The 15,840-nt window shown below is 23.9% G+C and overlaps 1 protein-coding gene across 3 annotated transcripts; it reads right to left on the reverse strand.

The window, feature by feature from the left end:
- Positions 1-365: 365 nt before the first annotated feature.
- On the reverse strand, positions 366-12,775 carry LOC127288337 (oxysterol-binding protein 1). 3 transcript variants are annotated; one of them, XM_051315740.1, is made up of 11 exons: positions 12,517-12,775; positions 10,108-10,173; positions 8,424-8,629; positions 8,068-8,318; positions 7,728-7,917; positions 5,261-5,532; positions 3,735-3,976; positions 3,343-3,619; positions 2,813-3,195; positions 2,509-2,729; positions 366-2,333 (listed from the first exon to the last, which is right to left on the reverse strand). In XM_051315740.1, the coding sequence occupies exons 1-11, from the start codon at positions 12,642-12,644 to the stop codon at positions 2,191-2,193; spliced, it is 2,379 nt and encodes a 792-aa protein (XP_051171697.1). In that variant the 5' UTR covers positions 12,645-12,775; the 3' UTR covers positions 366-2,190. The 3 variants fall into 3 exon arrangements, with proteins under 3 accessions (XP_051171697.1, XP_051171691.1, XP_051171705.1); XM_051315734.1 differs by having other exon boundaries at positions 8,068-8,321; positions 12,517-12,774; XM_051315748.1 differs by lacking the exon at positions 10,108-10,173 and having other exon boundaries at positions 8,068-8,321; positions 12,517-12,774.
- Positions 12,776-15,840: the final 3,065 nt, after the last annotated feature.

Raw genomic sequence — 15,840 nt, forward strand, 5'->3', positions numbered from 1 at the left:
ATATAAAAATATTGTTTCCAAATGTAACGTCTTCTTCTCTCAATGGAAAATATTAACGGAAAACTGTTTTTTTTTTTTTTTATTTTCGATATGTATAAAGTATTTTTAAACTCTTTAAAGTTAACAGTTGATTATAACATATATTTTTAATTAATTTTCCTATTAAATTGTAATAAAAACTTGATTTTTGGATTTTTAGATTTTTAAATAATCATAAAAATTAAAAAAAAAAGACGAATAATAATTTAGTCGAACGTGTCATATATTAAGGCCTATTTTAATATTATTAGTACCTATTTTATGTTACAGATTCTATTCTTGAAATTAATTTATCGTTGACCTTTGTTTTTTTACATTCATTCGTCTTTCTTTTTTTTATATTTTCATAAAATAATTTTCAATTTTACATTTGATTTGGTCTTTTAAATAAACGTTGGATAATTTAAAAAAAATTTTAATACACGTTTCGATAATATAAATTTAAACTGCAGCCAAAACAATATTAACAAATTTATTTTTTTTTTTTACATAAAGCTAATATTTTGTTAAATTGCTTGACTTTAGTCAATTATTATCAATTTATTGAAAAATTAAACAATTGAATAGACTTTCATTTCTTTTGTTTTATTTTTTGTCTGCTTTTCTCATTGCTTCGTTTTATCTACTCATGATTGGACATTTCTTTTTTTTTTGTTTTTAATTAATAATCAGAATGAAAAAAATTGGCTAAAGTTAAGCTTTAGAATAATGTTTAAAAATTCTATCGAATTCTCTTGGAAAGAACGTATTTAATTAAAAGTCTTTTGCTAAAGTTATTTATTTCCATATTCGGATAATTTTTGATCAAATATGTGTTAAATATAATGATGAACGTGAAATTTGACAATTAAAAAAAAAATTTTAAGAGTGTTTTAAATATGTTTATCAAATATTTGAATAATAATCCGAAAATGGAGTAAATTGTTCTAAAATTGAAATGAAAACATTTGTTTTACCTCAAGCTATACAAGCAAACAAGTGTTTTTTACAATTATAAATCAATTATTATATACATATTACAATACTTACATACAATGCAAAAACGATTCTTTTTTTTTTTTTTTTTTTTGCTACTGGTGTTAAAATATATAACAGATTTATTAAAAACTATCAATTATCTCCTGGTTGTTTTACCAAAGAATCTTTCAACACGTTAAATATAACCTACAAAAATTACATTGATTCCGTAGCAAAGCGATTAATTCTCAGCGAGCGACTAATTTACAAGCATCTCTACTAAATTTATTAATCATTATATTATTTATCTTTATTAACGTTTCCACTTTTTTTTTTCTTATAGTCGTATAATTTTTTTTTTTTATAATTATATCTATGTAATTATCTTATTTATCTTTATATAATTACTCTGTATTTATATGTGTACAGCGATGTCATATAAATTATAGTACAGCCTGCAATTAATGTAAATGTTTCGATGCAAATTAGTTGTTCCGCCCAGTAATTAATTAGCTCCTAATATGTGCATTACATTTGAAAATGACTCTTTACGAATATCTACTTCATGTAGACTATTCTTGAGCAACACAAATCATTTGATACAATCAGATTCGTTTTGCAATAATAATAATAATAATATTATTAATAATAATAAAAGTATATATGTATATATATATATATATTAGCAAATGTATATCATGGACAGGAAATATTTATTATATTTGAACGAGACGACATAATTTTCGAGTTAAACTCCAAATTTTGTCGATCTCTTTAATTATTTTCTTATATACCCTACCCTCGCTTTTGTCTCTAATTAATAGGAATTTTAATTACAAAGCACAATTGAGATTCAATCTCAGAGTGATTTGAACGGAAGTTTATTTTTTGTTTTAAATTAAAATGTAATTAAAAAAAAAAAAATGCCAACGATTAACTCTTTCGTACGACTACAGTAGTAGTAAAAAAAATACCGCCATAGTTGTGCGAAAGATGAATCTTTGAAATAGTTATTTATCGATTTGTGCTTGAATAATTCGATACTTTGGAAATGTATCTTTCAATTGTTTTTGACATAAAATGTTATATTTTATCCGGATAATAATCATCTTGTAAACGATTTGTTATTTTTTTTTAGTAGAGATTACTTTGTTGAGAATTTGCTGAGGTCTGATTTATCGTTCGATTATAAACTTAAAATATATTTGGACATCGCGACCAGTCTTGCTTATTTTTACACTCCCAATATTCTCCATTGTACATATGACAAAGGCTGTCTGTAAATGGATCTTCTTGTTTTTTGAACCAAAGTGGTTCATAACTCTCGTATGGCATACCTAAAACATTAGAAAAATTGTCTTCTGAGATTGTTTCGTAATTGATTTTTAAAAATTTTAATTTATGAAATAAAATATTCAAAATGAAATTTGCAAGTTTAAAAATAATCAAAGAAATAATTTATTTCTTTTATATTTTTAATATTGCAAAATTCAATTTTATTTTCTAACTCACCTTGATCAGTAGCCTTTTCGGCTTCGCTTTCGCGTGCTCGTCGTACTGCTCGTTGTTTTTCTTCTAGTCGAAGTTTTTCAGTGTTCGCCTCTTCCCAGAGTCCTTCCTCCATTAATCGTTGATCAGGCCTTAAACGGGAATCGGTAGGAGCAATACCTTCTTCCGGCTCGTTAAGTTGGCAGGCTAATTCGGTAAAATTGTAAAACTTTTCGCTATCTGGTCTGTGAAAAAAAAGTAAAGAAAATTATTTTTCAAATTTTGTTTAACTACTATGATCTTTATGAAAATTTTTTTGACTACGTACGGTGGCATGTGACGTTTCCAGGCAAGAATATAGGGACCAGTTTTATAAACGGGATTGTCTGGTGTTCCTGTGGTGTTAGTGACTTTAGCTATTTCTATTTTTGTATCCCATGTACCCTGGACGACCCATTTTACTTCCTTAGTATTAGAATTCATCACGACACCTTTAACTTTTCGTTGACTGTCTCTTGAGAAATATGAATAGGGCGTATATTTAAGATGACACTTGATTCCATCGGTGTGATTAATGATATCCATGTCTCCACTTTGATCAACCCATAATTTTCCTACTATTATATTATGAACTGTTGTCGTTACTTTTCGCCAGGTATAATGTTGCGAATTCGAATTGAATTCCAGGTGCGCTGTACCAAGTGGTATCACCTGTAAATTTATGAACAATTTTTAATTTAGAAAAAAAAAATCTTTTTAGAAATTTGTTTTCCAAATAAATATTTCTAATTTCACATTGAAATAGAACAAAAATAGTAAATACATTTTTTTTCAAATATAGAAAATGATTGAAATTACCTGGAGGTATTTTCCGCGAAATTTGGAAGCCATTGTAAATTCTTGCCAACAACGCCATTTTCGTCCTTCGCAATATTGCGCTACCATGGGTGGATGATGGGACACTTGTTCCGAAATTGATCTCCAGCCAAGATCATCAGTTCTATCACATTCATACGTTTCGCCCAGTAATGGATTAAAGGGTTTACCTGTTCTATTTGCTGTTGTGGAATAACTTGATACAGTGAACGCAGCGATATACGCCATTTGCTCATATTTATCTGTACATTCTGCTGCCCTAAAAAAAAACACAAATTAATTAATAAAATGTATTTCTCTCTCGAAAAAAAAATTCTTTCACATATTCATGGATTATATAGATAAAATTAATAAAGAAAAAATTTTATACTAACCTATCGAGAATATAAGCATATTCGTAATCTTCTGTTAACCTTTGGAGCATACTAAGAGGTTCGGAGAAATTAACTGGCATTGGAATTTTTGATAATTCTTTTCCAATAGAGTTTTTCATTATGCTCCATAAATTAAGGGGATAATTTGGTTTATCAGCAACACGTGTTCTACGTTTTCTTTTCGGCATTGTGGTTATTCCGGTACTGCTACTACTGCTACTATTATTTGCTTGCCAAGCCGTCTGTAACAAATGAAAGAGTTTTTTTTTTTAATTCTTCTTCTTCAAAAAACTATAGCAATAAATTTGCATTAATCCATCATGATTGAAACGAAAGACAAATTTAACCTTCAATATATAAGGCTTCGATATAACATTTACTTTTTCGTAAAACTCGTTAACCTCTAGATCTTTTATTGGCGATAATTGTATTAGGCGGAACGATTACATAAATCCTCTCACTTGACAAATACGGAAAACGTTAAGTGTTATTTTATTTATAAACAATTCAAAGTACTCAAATTTGTATCTTGATTTTCAGATATAATACTCCAATAAAAAAAACATTTTCAATTTATCGTTATTTTAATAATATTTTTTCACATTTATATTCTGATGCAATGCACATTTTTATAATAATAATAATAATTATTATTATTGCGTATAATTATTATTTAATTACTAAATTTTTATTATTAAATATCCTTGAATATTTGCATTTCTCTTTTTTTTGTATAAAAATGAATATTTATCTCTTAAAATTAAACATTCAATGTTTAAAAATAAATGTTATGTACTATCATACTTTCTTTAACAAATGAGTGTGATGTATTCGTACTCTATCAAATTTTAAGAACAATATTGAAATATTTGTTTTTTTACAAAAACATTAACTTCCGCACTGATTCACAAATAAATATTCTAAGACATTATTAACATTAAAAAAAAGTCATTAAAAAGCAAAATTATAAAACCAACAATAAAAATTAATCATAGTTAATAAATGATAATATCTTGAATCATTTATAAAAAAAAAAAAAACGTAAGCGTTTAAAAATACTAATAATCTCGCCTACAATTACAATTCTAATCGTCTTATCTATAATCCAAGAACTGACAAAGAACATGTAGGTACAATATTGTAGACACTTCAAGCCTCTTGTTAGGAAGTGTTTCTTTACTTTCCTAAGTTTTCTCTATTTGAAAATTTATTTTTTATTCATAAAGTCTAGAGGTTCAGGTTAAACGGAATGTGACAATTTTCATTGTTTTATTTATCATTTTTTTTTTCCTGTTTATTCTTTATTTTTATATTTTCTTTAATTACGTTCCATAAATTTTATCTTTCTTTTCGAAATAGAATATTTTTATTGTATTTCCCTTCTTTTGGATATAGAAATTGAATCTTTTTCTAAATATTAAATATCTTTTAGTACAATTTCTTGCCATAATTAAATTCTCTAAAGGTTTATGTGACAAAAAATTGATAATTAATAATATAAAATTTTTATTTTGAATAAAACTTACCTTCTCCAGTTCGGTGCTTTTAACACGTGAGTTTGGCAGTGATTCGTAGTCGGTCACGATGAGAAAAGTGTCATTTCTTGTATGATCAGCAGTGACTGTTGGATCACATTCTGAACTAGAACCATCGTCACTTCCTTGAGAATCAGTTCGGTCACGTTCACGTGATAGAGAATTAAGAAATGTTAACGTATAGGAATCATTCTCTTGTGCATCATAGAAAACTGCGTTATCTTCGTCTTCTTCTGATGGCAAACTGATCAAAGCACCAGATGCTAAAAATTTCAATGAGACGTTAAAATTTAAAAAAATATATACCGAACACACTGACTCTTATCTATTATAGATAAGAGCTAAAATTATTTAAATATAGCATAAACGACTTAATAATGAATTTTTTTTTTAAACGACAAAAAAATAACCCAAAGTTTTATTATATACTTTTAATTAAAATAGATATAGTTTCAAAGTTCAAAAATTTCTAATCATTGATAAAACTACTCAAAAAATTATTAGAAACTAGTTTAATCAAGATATATATATATATAGATTAAATCTACAAACTTGTTTGATTAAATATAGTGAAAATCTTCCAAAAGTTTGTATAAATTGCTCCGAAAAATTTCACGAAAATTTTGATTGGCACGTTCATAAATTAAAGTAGGTTAGAATTCTTTGTCAAATAAGATATACATATATATAGCAAAAAATTTATCAAATGAAACGTTGCCCTCTGAATTTTTGCTTCAATAATCTTCTTTTGAAATATTTAAATCCAGATAGGAAATGATTCATCACATTTGTTAATCGTCGCGAGTAAACGCACAAAATCTCTCTATATTAAAAACCAATTATTAAATCAAATAATTTTAAATAAATATAAATATAAATATCGATCGTTAATAATCATAAGAATTTTACAAAACAGATATATTACAATTCTTTTTGATTGATGACTCGGAAAAAAAAATTGAAATTGATTTGCAAATAATTGAGGGGAAAAAAAAAGAATCTTTTGGCAGACTCTAAAGCAAGAGATTGTAAGCTAACATAAACTTGTGATAGTGACACATCCTGTTTGTCAATTATATCATATGATGCTGACGATATAGAATTCTATTGAACATGAAGAGTTGCATGAAGTAAATTTAATAAAAGTCAAGGGGCAGAAACCTTTAGTTAAATTGTAAATAAATTTTATAAACCTTGTTAAGATGCTAATTTCTTGTATCATTGGACAATCGAATCAAATTCTTAGACAGTCTGCTTCGTTTTTTGACCTTGTTAAAATCTTGGCCGAATAATTGTCAACGTTCACTTAGAAAATTTGAAACTAACTATAGATATATATTGAAAAAGACGTTGTTTAAACGTATTAAATAAAAAAACATTTGTGGTGGCAATTCGCAAGGCCACCTGTGCATGTAACGACAAATAGCTCGTGACAAAGCTAGCACGCATAACACATACACCTTAAAGAAATTTCTACACACTGATTGGGTATGATTATATTCCACTGAATCGAATACCAGTTTGTATAAAGCACACATTGAGAAAAGTATTCCTCTGCCATCTGGTATCTTACTATTCAACAAAAGTCGCTGACACATTCACCGCGAGAGATAATCAATATTTTCTACAAAAAAAAAAAAAAAAAAAAAAAAAAACACTCCCTCAAGGACTTATTAATTTATACACGGATCCTTTAGAAAATTTTTTTTTTTTTTTACAACTACAATTATTAGGACACTATTTGCATTATTTGAAAACTTGCAAATTTATAGCAAATTTTATTTATTTAAAAATAAATAAAATTATAACAATTGATTAAAAATTTTTACTATTCAAAACTAAATTGTCTATATTTTATCAAATTTTTCAATTTTATTCACGCACCCTAGATAACGATAAATTTATAATATATACTTACCCACTACAAAAAGAGATAAATTACTTTTATCTAATTATGTTTCACAAAAAGCTTATCAAAATTTCTTCTAAACTTTAAATAATTTTGTTCTTGTAGTGATAAACGATATACTAATCTTATATCACTTACCTTTATGTGAAAAATTAAAAAAAATATTTTTTATAATAATTCTTTTAAAAAATTATTAATTTATAGAATTTCTTTTGATAAATTAAAAAATTTTTAAGAATGCATTGAAAAAAGAATTATTTGCTTCAATTAATCGGTTAACTTCACTATTATTTAAATTGGATCAAATATATTTTTTTCATTGAAGTCTAAAAATCACTTTTTTTTTTTTGCTTTAGAAAAATTTCTTTTAGTTAAAAAATGTATTTAATTAAAATAAAATTTCTTTGTTTAAAGCAATTTTTTGAATTCAAAGAAAATGGTTTTTTTTTTAGTGTAGTCGTATATACGGTTTAAAAAATTAGAAATTCTTTACATTAGAAAATAAATATTAAAATTAGGTAGTGCAATAATATTACTTGTTGGTCTTACTTAACATTTGAGGCGTAGGAACCATGTCCGATGGCAAGGCATGTTGTGCTGCTTCTTCTAAGTGAGAATGTTGTCTAGCTAATTGTTCAACCATTTTTTCTATTCTTTCTTTTTGGTCTCGTTCATGTTGAAGCATTTTTTTCCATTTTGGTTCTTGCTGTTGCGCCAATTGTAAATAATCGTTACTCGCCTAAAAATTTTTTTCGCAAGTTATTAACATTAATAATATTTTTAATTGATATTTACAAAATATTTTCAATTTGATGTTAATAATATAATAATTATTTTTTTCTTGTCGTTCATTGAGATTGTTAAAAAAAAAAAAAAATCGAAATCATACATTAAGCATTTCAGTGGCAGCAACACGAAAAAGTACAGCTCCCTCAGTAAGACTTTTTACTTTTGTAGATAAATCATGAGAAATAGGTTCCTGAGTACCTAAGTCAGTTATGCACTTTTGAAGATTTGTCCCTCTATTTATTAATAAATTATTACATGATTGCAAGTGTTCCAATCTTTCAGTTAAGTCCTTTAAACTTGATACTTGTTCCACCTTTTGATTAGTATTGCCTTGATATTCTTCTTCCTCTTCTTCTGAAATAATAATTTTTCATTTAGAATTTTTCATTTAATGGAAAATTTTTTATATTCTAAACTTTTTTTGGAAAATTTTACGATAATATACATATAAAATACCTGATTCCAAGGCTTGAATGGCTTTTGCTTTTGCCAATTCGAGAGCAGTGACCCATTGTTGTCGTTCAACTTCTGTAGCTGCTTTAATGTGAAATGTTTGAGTAGCACCATTGCTCACGATAAATGTACAAGCGTCCACTACGTGAATTAAGGCCCCATGTAAAGATATTGATCCTCGACATGTGTGAGGGAATTCGGCAGGATGTCTAAACAGAGAAAAACAAACAAATTTTTCCTATTCTACGTCATTAAATTATTATAATATTAACTCTCTATTTATTAGTTAAATTCAATTTCAAGATTATATTGATCGATAAAAGTTAAATGAAAATCTGAATAAGCAAATTTCTCATTAAATTTCTATTTGAATTGATAATGGAGCATTAAAATCAAGAATCACACGTTAAGCCAAAAGTTTTATTTAATTTAGAAGTTTCACAAATTGATAAAATTAGCAAATTTTTTTTTTTAATTTTATATTTTATAATTATTAATTTTTAATTTGAAATGTTTTATCAATTTCGAAACAATATACTTTTCTTTCAATTAATTTTTGCTTTTATTTTATTATTTACTTAGACAAATTATAGCGAAATTACATTTTTTTACATAATAATTTATTTTATAAATTTTTTTCAAAGCATTTTACACCCACAAAATAATACAATACTTCTTGTAGAAATTATTAACATGCGCAAAATAAAATAGCATGCAATTTAGAATTAAATAATTTGCTGTTAACACAAAAATTTTTTTTTTTAATTTCATTAATACCGATAAGAGGGTTTTTTTAGTCATAACAGAAATAATGGTTTCATATCTCATATTATTACCCCTATGAAGATGCTCGACAGTTTTTTTTATTTTATTATTTATATATATATATATATAGATAATATTCTTAAAACAAAGCGATAAAATGGTGTTAGTTTCATTTTATTAAATATATATGAAGAAGATTCAAAGATTCGAATTTAAAAAATTTTAATTTACAATATTGAATAATTAAAAAAAAAAACTTTATTCATCCCTTATGTTTATTAATCATGTGAAAAATGAAGAGAGAATTTTTATTTAAACTCTCAGATGTGGTGTTTTATGCAAAGATTTCTTTAAAAATATGAATTAATTGATATATAAATCACAAGCTGAAGAATTTGATGCAAGCATTCGTCAACAGCGACAAAGAATTCGAAACCTTGATCCCCAATGAAATTGTCAACAATATTTCAAATATTACGTTTATATAACTACATGACTGTATAATAGAAATGCAGGTGCAAAGTGGTGGATTACATAACAGATTTGAAAGTAATTACCATTCTGCATTACATGACGAATGGAGTTTGAAGAATGATATAGAATGGGAAAAAATAAGAGAGAGAGAGAGAGAAAGAGAATGAAAGACTGACAATGTCTTGGACAAGAAACATTAACAAAAATAATTTGGACACAAAATCTTGAAGGCAGACAATAATTTACACAAAACCAAAAGGAAATAACGAGGACTAAATCGCCGGAGAAATTAATTACCGTATTTAACAAGAAGTGGAAGGATTAAAAAATTTTTTTGGACAAAAATATTTATAATAGGCTTTCTGTGTTGTTGTTTTTTTTTTTTTTTTTTTTTTTTTTTGAAGGAGGGTCAGGATTTCGGCGATTGAATTTTTTTTTTTTTACTTACTCGGAGGCTCTGCCAGCCCTCCGCTTGCGTCGCGTAGATATCTTTGGCCCCCCTGTTGGTTCAGCCCTAAACAGTCCATAAAACAAATAGGCCCTTGTTCACAAATTGTGCACAATTTAAAAAAATATAAAATAATAAATTTGTCTGTTTTTTAATAATTTTATCTAATCAGGATAAACAAAAATATTATATTGAGGTGACGTTTTTTCTCGATGATAAAGTATTTTTGTTTCATTGTCTCTAAATTTAATTCATTCAGTGAAATGTTATTCATTCTTACAATCAGAGATTCATTGTGTATACTTTGTTTGCATGGAATTTTGAAATATTCATTCTTTTCAATATTTGCTATAGAAAAAAAAAAACGAAAAATGATTTTAGCAGGTTTTTTTTTATTTTTACATAATACTCATTTGCTTAAAATGAATAACACTTCATTTTTGAAAAATTAGAAAATTGTGAGAAATTTGTGTCTGATTGTTAAAAGAATGTATAGATAAAATTCAAATAATTAGTAAAAATATAGAAAAAATTTCATTTGAGAGAAGAATTCAAATAAATGGAAAAGATGTAAAATTAAAATATATAAGAGATAAAAAAAAATCTACAAAATAAAACTATAATTAATGGACAAATAGTACCTACTAAATAAAGAAAGAAATTTAAAAATAGAGTTTTTAAAAAGAAAATTTATAAAAATTGTTTAGAATTATAAAAATTGCTTTTTTTTGTGCACGAGAAAACAAATATTTATTTCGATTATTAATTTTACAAATAAAGTTGATTTAAAAATGAAATTTTGCAGTTCATAATTAATAGTTTTAGAGAACTCTGGCCTTCAAGAATCTGAAAATATGTAGTACATTTATTAGACGTGCACATTAATATAGAAGATATCATTTACAAAAATATGAAATGCTTTTGAAAGAAATGATTTAAATGTTTAATGTTTGAATTTGATTGTGCTAATGTATATATATATGTGTCGAAAAATTGTTTTCAAAAAATTACCCAGATTAATTAATTAAACAAATTACTCATATATTACAATTTTTTATCTTTTCCTATTTGAATTATTCAATTGAATAGAAATAATAACTTTTTTTATTTAATTAACATCTTAATAATTAGAAAATCGTTTAATATTTTTCAAAATTGGAACTTCATTTTAATTATTTATCAATTAAATAAAATCTTAATAATTTTTATATAATAATAAATATATATATATATTTAATTTTATTTATTATTTTTTTCAAACAAAAAAACAGGACAAAAGTTAAGTTTAAAATTAAATAAGAGATTTGAATTGTATATGAAATGAATTATATGACATATACATCATTTACATAATGACTTTGTCATTTATGAAAATCTTTGACAATTAAAAGTTCTTCAAAAAAAAAAAAAAAAAAATTCTAAATATTCAGAATAAAAAAAACTAGAGATCATTTTTTACTTGTTTTTATTTGTGACACTATTTGCAAAGAAGGATATTTCAAGATTTGCAGTGTAGATAAAGTTGTTTAGGTCATATTGACCATCTTATATGTTAATTAAAGATGTGAATTTGCAACTTTCATAACTATAACTCATTAGCTGGCAAAGTAAAGTCATTATTAACGCCAGGATAATATTTAATTTTAGAAAATATCTTATCTGCCAAACAATATTTCTAAAAACAAAGGTTTAAATTTTTTTCCAGTTGATAATAAATTTATTTATTTGCTGACTAATAGTTAATAATTGTCAAATTTTGCAATATAAATATTTTATTAAAAAAAATATATATACAATATTTGAAAATGAATTTAGTTTAGAAATTTTATACATTTTTTAAAATTATTTTTCAATGGAAATTTAACGTTGTTTTGAAAAGATGAATGTACTGACATAAGCTTTGACCTAATTTTACTTGAAAATATTTCTTTTTATATATATATGTATATATATATTTTTTTTCCATGATTTTAAATAACAATTATTTATTAAAAAGAGCCTTTAATAAAAAATAAAAAAATTTTATATTATGATTATATGACAGTCAATGTGAGAGAAAAACTTTCAGTATCAAATTTCTTATTATCAAAAGCAGAGACAATGAATCACTGATTGTATATGAATGAATGACAAAAAAAAAATAAACTAAAAATGAAATCTAGTTTAATAAAATGATATAAAAAAAAAATATTGAGAAATTAAAATGCACAATTTTTGGCAATCTGTGCCAATCCATCGCCTCCAAATGTGGAGCGGGATTATTATTATTATTATTTTTTTTTTACATGTTATAAGGATCTAAATAAAGGGGAGGAAATGGATATGCTAAGAAAATTGCTGGAACAATTCCAAAATAAAGGGCTGCGATCGTTAGTTTCATTGACGAAATCATATCACGTCCGAAAATACCTGTAGTATGACAGATGTCCATTTGACAGGACAAACCATCTGCGCTGATAACCTTTCAAATAGTTAGTCCATTTGAATAGCCAACCCTTCACCTCGCCTGAGCCGTGTTGTATTTTTGGATCACTCATCTTTATGTTTAACAACAAAACACTATTTCTTTAATAAGATTTTAAACACCGCGATAATCACATTCACATCATCATACGTATTGAACAAGACACCATTTTGATTTTGAAATAATTCCGTAATATACCACGGAACAAATACGTGGCAAGACCGGCAACAAACGATTTGCAATTAATATATATGAATCTTGTCGATAGATGGCTAGGTAGTCGAATGTTCGGACAGGGAAAATTTAAAACATTAAAAATTTAGAAAAATTAAAATTTTTAAATGACAATTAAAAATTTAGGTGTAAATGACTTTTTTTTATACATAATACATAAAAAGTATAATACTATTTTTTTTTATTTATAAACAATCAGAAATTTATTGTAATTAATATTCATCTATTTATAACAGAGTAATTTGACGTATATTTAATTTTTAATGAAATTTGATTATTAACATTTTAAAAATAAATTTATAAAATAATAAAAGTTTAATGTTGAAACAATTGAGCCCCTGTTTGTAGGCATTCTACATTACACTCATGTTAAACTAGTTAGGTTATGAATATATGAAAATCTATTATCAGAATTACTCAAATTTTTCTTATCAACAATTATTTTTTTAACGTTCTTAAACAAAATTAAAGTACATTTATTTTTTTAAAAATTAAATTAATAATTTAATAATAATAATAATAATAATAATAATGAGCAAAAAATAATTAAAATATAATATAATATATTATAAAGGTAATAAATAAAATAAATTAAACTATAATAAAATAAATAATTCTAAAACATAATCAGTTTAATTAAATATTATAGTTAAAATTAAATTACATTTTTGTTTTTTTTTATTACAATTTGTTTAAAGAGACTTGAAAAAATTTTGAAATTTAATATTGATGCGACCTTAACATAATTTTCCATATAAGTAGAAATGATTTTAGCATATATATTTATAAGAGTAATATATAAATTTTTAGAGACATAAATCCTTGTTGCAGTATATAATTGGAAAAAGAATAATACTGGGATATTTTTTTTTTTTTATTTAATTAATAAATAATCTTTCTTATTAAATTCACTCATATCTTCTATCCTACCATAAATAAACTGTTTTTCAACCTTATCTTTTTATTCATTTCCTTCCTATTTAACTTTTCTAATCTTGTTCTTCTTTTCTTAAATTATTTATAATTTAATTCATAAATTTTTTCTTTTAATTAATAAAATGTTTTAATCATTTTTTGATTTTTTTTTTATATTAAATTTATTTAAAAGTAAAATTATATTTGAATGATAAAAAAAGTATATTGACGCAAGTTGAATGGTATTTTGAATTTAAAAAATTAATTTTCAAAGTGTGATTTTTTACAACATTAAAACACCTAATGATTAAACAAATTAAAATCATGGATAAAAATAATAGTATATAAAAAATATATTTCCTTTAAAGGAAAATGTTAATTATTGGGGGAATTCCATTCAACTTTGTTAGGCTTTTTTTCTGACTAATTAATGTATACATTTGAATATGCATAAATAATTGCGACATTGGCAGTGAAAAAACAAAGACATTTCAATATTTCCAATCTCAAAATTCTTTTTCCATTGTTTCCAAATTGAAAAATGCAACTTAATTGATTCTGAAAAATTATTGTTAATTACCTAAATGTGAATTTTCATTTGAGATTATGTTATTAACTATTATTTAGTACCTATTGTTTATTAAGAACTACTATTTATTATACCTATAATATTTATTGCCTATTGTCTGTAAATAATATTAACAATAAATATTATTAATAAATAAAATAAACTAAATAATAATAATAATAATAATAATAATAATAATGAATAATATTTTATATAAAATAAAAAGTTTTAATTTTTGATGAAATTTTATATGAAATTAGTAATTACATTTTATAAAATAAAATACGTTTAAAAATAATTAAAGAATCGTTCATGTGAATCTAAAAAGAAATGTTATTCATATATGCATAAATAAATCAAATATATTAGACTTAAAAGACAACTTGCACATATAGTATATCCTTAAAGTAAGAATTGCACAATATGTTATTCCAGCAATCACCTCGTGCACTCTACCATAAATAATTTTATTACGATTGTGTCTCATAATATTTTAACGCTCAAAAATGTCAGAAACAGTGTCAATTAAAAATAAATAAATAAATAAATAAAATCAAAGCTTGAAACAATAAAAAAGATCATTCATTTTTATAGTAATATTTTTTTAAAAAATTTCTAATTACTGATGGCAAAAAAAATTAGTTAAAAGTAAATTTAATAATTTAAATAACAATTGAATTTAAAAATTTAATTAATTTATAAATTAATTAATCAATATAAAATATAAATATAAATATACTTTTAATTTTAAAATAAACAAAATTTATTAAATTTATAAAAGATAATTTTTAAATAGTAAATAAATAATTTTTAAAAATCAATAATTAAAATGATTAATGTTTTTAATTAATTAATATGTAATTTATTAAGTAATGATTTAAATAATTTCCTTAATGACAATAATATTCATTTCACGCTAGTTCGCATATTGGGAGTTAATATAAAAGTCTTATATAGATTTTAAATTTGCAAAGTTAACGGTGTGAATTTAATATTCTATGATTATGAAATGATCAGCGTTATGTTAATTACTTTGACATATTTTTAATGCTATGTCATCAAATTTTTACAATAAATTGTTTCTTGAACTTCTGACGTTTACAAAAAATATTCGTCAACTCAATTCTAAAATAGATTTCAATAAAATATTAAATAAACTAATAAATATAAAAATTAATTTAAAAAATTAACTAAAGATATCCAAATGCATAAAAATATATTTTAAAAATTTTGTCTAGTTTTTGTTTTTTTTTTTTATATATCTAATCTTTGATTCGAATTGATTTATTTTGCAAATAACGAAGATAAATCAACTTCTTGTTAAATTGATTGAAGAATTTAAAAAAAAAAAAATTTTATACCTATACTAACACTTTCTAACTGATAATGAGTAATTCTGATTATATAGAAGATGAGAAACAAAGATGATTAGATTAAGTCAGCATCATAGGACAACTATGGATAAATCACCTGTATAATTTTTCTCTAGGACAACTTTTCTGAAAGTGCATATTATGCACATCAAAATATACTTGCACATTTATTAACTTGT

Source organism: Leptopilina boulardi, unplaced genomic scaffold, assembly GCF_019393585.1.
Source record: "Leptopilina boulardi isolate dan_hultmark-lab unplaced genomic scaffold, ZJU_Lbou_2.1 LbouV2_123, whole genome shotgun sequence".
Classification (NCBI taxonomy): domain Eukaryota; kingdom Metazoa; phylum Arthropoda; class Insecta; order Hymenoptera; family Figitidae; genus Leptopilina; species Leptopilina boulardi.